Source organism: Schistocerca cancellata, chromosome 1 (assembly GCF_023864275.1).
Source record: "Schistocerca cancellata isolate TAMUIC-IGC-003103 chromosome 1, iqSchCanc2.1, whole genome shotgun sequence".
Taxonomy (NCBI): Eukaryota; Metazoa; Arthropoda; class Insecta; order Orthoptera; family Acrididae; genus Schistocerca; species Schistocerca cancellata.
The window spans coordinates 954699123-954704089 of record NC_064626.1 but is presented as its reverse complement, the minus strand read 5'-3'; the positions used below and the strand labels follow the sequence as shown (position 1 = coordinate 954704089).

General features: G+C 38.8%; 1 protein-coding gene across 1 annotated transcript; it reads right to left on the bottom strand.

The window, feature by feature from the left end:
• Positions 1-537: 537 nt before the first annotated feature.
• On the bottom strand, positions 538-1035 carry LOC126118350 (tigger transposable element-derived protein 6-like). Its single transcript, XM_049915049.1, has one exon. It carries the CDS (start codon positions 1033-1035, stop codon positions 538-540), a length of 498 nt encoding a protein of 165 aa, XP_049771006.1.
• Between the last annotated feature and the right edge of the window lie 3932 nt (positions 1036-4967).

Here is a 4967-nt window from a genome sequence, read left to right as displayed (position 1 = left end):
ATGGCCATGCTGTTGTTTCTGCTGCTTGCATTTCTTCGTCTTTTTTTGTATCCATTATGGTTTTATTTTTACTCTGGTTTCTTCTGAACTAGCTCCTCCCTACCACAGTACTCCAAGTTAGTTCCTCTAGTTGATTAACCTGATTTTGGGTTTTAATATGTTGCTCATGTGCATTGATTTGGACTTGTAGCTGATTCTGTTGCTGGAGCACAGGATTTCTGTATATTGTCGTTCCCCATGGTTTAACTTTGTTGTTAAGTATACATGTACAGCACTACACTAACATGTAATACACTACACTATCAATCACATTTTTGTAGACTTACAACACTATAAACTGATTGTAAAATTACAAGTACTCACAAATTATGTACATTACTTTCTTGGAAAAAATTCGGTCATAGTTCGCTGATGTTCATGGGAACGATAATATTTTGTAATTTCACAACCAATTGTGAAGATAGTGTCCGTAAACCCAGCAGTGACGTTGGATGTTGAAGCGAACCGTTCTAAACGGTCCAAGGCTGTAAACATCTCCTACCGGGTAGGTGGAAAGTTATCTGTATTCTCTTCCTCTTCACTTTCTTCTGATGGCCCTTCTTGCACCTTGTTCACAGCTTTTGGCACATCTGATTCCACAGAAGCACATACGGCAACATCGTCGTCTACACTAATGAATTCTTCGAAACTAATCCCAGGGTTCGCAACGTCTTGCAGAACTGTCCATTCATCAGGTGAAGTGGCATCTTCTAACCCATGGACATCTTCAGTGTTGCTATGTCTCCAACCTCTGTTAAAGCACTTCCCCATATGATGTGCCGATACTGAGTTCCAGGCTGCTGCGATAGCTTTTATTGCATCAAGCAGATTCCAATTTGGGGTTGCACTATTGTTTTCAGCAGCACGAATTGCAGCTCTTACAAGTCGCTTACGATAAGCTCTCTTTATGAGAGAGATTATGCCTTGGTCCAAAGGCTGAAGGCGGCTTGTGGCGTTGGGTGGAAAAAACTGAACCTTTATGTTGGATAGGTTCATATCATGAATGTTATGGGCAGTACATCTCTCCAATGTAAGAAGAACATGTCTATTTTGAGCAACCATTTGACTGTTGAAATGGAGAGGCCACTTGCGAAATGATGTGCCATTGATCCAAGCTTTCTTGTGGTGAGAGTAGATGCAAGGTAAAGTGTCCATATTTATGTTTTTAAAACGACGTGGTTTCTCAGATTTACCGATAACCCAGGGACGAAACTGCTCACTGCCGTCAGCATTACAGCACAGTACAACAGTCACACGTTGTTTGCTTCATGCTCCACCGTGACACTTATCACCTTTTATCCCCAGGGTGTGATTTGGAAAAAGATTGTAGAAAAATCCAGTTTCATCCATGTTAAACACATCACATGAGGCATACTTTTCCCTCACTCGGTTGAATTCATGCAACCAGTTGTTTGCACTTTCTCCATCAACTTTATTTGCTTCACCACAAATTTATACGGATGAAATTGAATGTCCCTTTTGGAACCAATACAACCAACCAGCAGAACAACGGAAGTCTTCGATGCCCATATCTTTAGCAATATCATTTGCTTTTGACTGAATCACAGGGCCAGTTAAAGGTATGTTAGATGCACATATATGAGTGAACCATTCTAGCAGTAACATCTTGATGTCTTCATACTTGGCGGTAGGAAGTCGTTTAGATTTGTTTCCAGAAACTGATGCCGCAGCATTAATAATTTTTTCTCTATTCCTAATAATCATAGATAAAGTAGATTTAAGTACTCCAAATTGCTCTGCAATTGCTGTTTTCTTGGTACCACAGTCCACTTCATCTAGAATCTTAAGCTTTAACTGTACATTTAGAGGTGTCTGTTTCCTCTTTGCCATTGTAGCGTGCTACGGTACCAGTTGTAACTGTAGTTTTTATTCAGAATTCCAGCTCGATATGGCTACAACTAACAGAACACCTGTCAAATCTGGCACTCAGTACGTTCCCAAAAGCTGCTGCACACATTATTGAATGTCTTACAATGTACAGCATACGCTGATTGTTGAGGTGATAATTGCAGCTACTGACCTACAATACGTTAAAAACGAGTCAACAATAAGTATAATTAGCTTTGTAGCTACATTTCCTACATTCATTTCGGAAAAAAATTATGCTTTAGAATACTCTAAGGTCAGAAGTTTGTATTACAGTGAAATTTAATTACACTAGGAACTGAAACAGAGGTCGTAATTCGCCTTAACCAAAATTTGTGTTAACTGATAAAACATACCATAAGAACTAATGTATTCCTGGTAGGACCAATATTTTGTTTGCATTAACTGTGAGTTCGTCTTACGCGAGTTCACGCTAATGAGGTTATACTGTATTTAGTTTGTATGTTGTTTCCATCAGTTTTAGTTTTCTCTGGGTCTAGGTGACTTTCCTTTTCTAGAGTTTTCTGTATTTGCTCCTGTATTAATATCCCTAGTTGGTTTTTTAGGAAATCAGTTATCTCCTCCACTTTATGCCTCAGTTCCCTCATTTCCATCATTTTTCGCTTTTTCCAGAAAGCTACCCACACCAATGTCTCCGTTGAAGTTCTTCTCAGATCCTGTAGGTGTCTCTTCTTCCATTTGTCTCTGTCCAGTATGTACTGTTTCCTGTGTTTCGCCAATAGATGTCGCTAGGTGCCCAGCAGTCCACTGTCTGCTATGTGCTGTTTCCTGTGTTTCTCCGATAGATGTCACCAGTTGTCCAGCAATGCCGCTGCCTTCTCCCTCGCTCATCTCCTCTTGTTGGATGTTCCTAACCTCTCTTGTAGGATTCCTATTCTCCTCCTTCTTTGCTTTTGTTTCGTTTTTCAAAGATTCTAAGCATTTTCTTATTTCACTCACCGCCTCTAGTAATTCGTTCTTCATTTCCTTCTTCATATATCCTCCTTCTTCTGTCACTTTTCCGATCATCATGAGAGCGTTCTCAATACGATGCACTGCACTGACCACCATCTTTCACTTCCCAAAGGTAGAGGAGACCCAATGGACCCAAACAAGTACAGAGGCATAGCCCTGGAAAATACTCAATTCAAGATGTTTTCAAAGATAATTACACAAAAAATCAAAGCCTCTGTGGACAGAACGACAAATGGGTTTCAGATCTGGAAGCTCAACACTTACAGCAGTCAGGTTTCTTCTAAACAACATCGATGATGCACTACAAAAGAAACAAATGTTCTACACAGTGTTCACAGACCTTACCAAAGCCTTTGGCCTACTAGAAAGAGATCTCATAGTCCGAAAACTGGAAAACACAATGGGAGAAGATAGCGTATGGGCAAGAATAATCAATTCAATCCTCGAATACAACTTAATCACAATATCAGACAACCTCTCTTTTTCGAACCTCATTCTGCAATTGAATGGAGTCTTACAGGGTGATCCAATGAGCCCTTTGCTGTACATTCTTGCCACTGAAGAAGTACTCCAAATTGGAGAAAATGAAGAAGATGTATATGTATATGCATACGCTGACGACATAGCCTTAGGTTCAACAGATATACAGAAGCTGCAGAAAATCATTGAGAAAACAGACGAATGGTGCAGTGAACACAAACTACACATAAACATAACAAAGACAAAAATGGCAATTTTCAGAAAAGGAGGCAAAACACCCAAGAATAATGAAATCAGCATCAGAGGACAAAAAATAAAACTCTCATCAGAATTTAAATACCTAGGGGTGACATTGCAACCAACAGCCAAATGCTTCACAAAACATTCAACAGAATGTGCAGCCCAAGCAATAAAAGCAATACAGGACATCAAAAACATCTGCCTACTAAGTCTAGAAACAGCCATGAAATTATTCAATGCAAAAATCTTGCCAATCCTGGCCTATGGGATGGAGGTTATATGGGACCACCTGACAGAAAAAAATCTAGGAACACTAGAAAAGGTAAAATAGACTTATCTAGCGAGAGAGACATTTCTAATTGAAGACATCAAACTTCGACATATGGTGCCACACACCAGGGCTTTCAGAAAGCAACTGAAGATCATAGAGGACATATGAGAAAAAATGTGGCCAGAGTTCTATGGCACCGAAGCAATGACGAACCGCTCATGGACAGCACCAAACTTCGAGCTGCGACATGTTGTAACTGGACTTTCTATTCACAGCTTTCATCATCTAATTTGCAAAAACAAAACTTATCACGACCCAACCACAACATGTGTATGCGAACTGTGTAACGAAGCCTGTGAATGATATTACATAGAATTTTGCAGTAAAAGAATGAAATCGATAAATGAATAGGCAAAAATGTAAAATGTAAATGTAAAATGTTAGCCAAAGTAACTGTATATGGCTATTTTGCTGCAATTTTATTAAATAAATAAATTGAAGGAAGCTGTAAATCTAAATGAAAGTCAGAAAAATCAATTAAGAGAAGTGTTATGGGAATTTCAGGGCACATTTAGTGAACCAGGGAACGTAAAAGACTATCTGTGCAAACTTCAACTCAGAGATCATCATCCTTTCTTCCTAAAACCTTATGGCATTCCATTCTCCAGGAAAAAGGATGTAAAAGGAAAATCCAAAAAATGGAATCTTGGGGGATTATAGAAAGAAGTAGAAGGGCATACAACAACCCATTAGTAGTTGTATCTAAGAGAAATGGTGGGGTTAGACTTGTACTTGATTCTAGGCACCTTAATAAGTTTTTGATTAGGGAAAATGACCATCCTGACAATATGGATGAGCTTCTGCACAAATTTGATAATGTAAAATTTATAAGTAGTCTAGACTTGACATCTGGTTTTCACCAAATACCCATTGAACTTGATTCTAGGAAGTATACTGCTTTTTTGTATGGTGGTAAAAGTTACCAATATTCTGTTGTCCCTTTTGGATTGAATGTATCTGTTGCTGAATTTATCAGAGCATTGGATTTTGTATTAGGTGCTGAATTGTCTTCAAA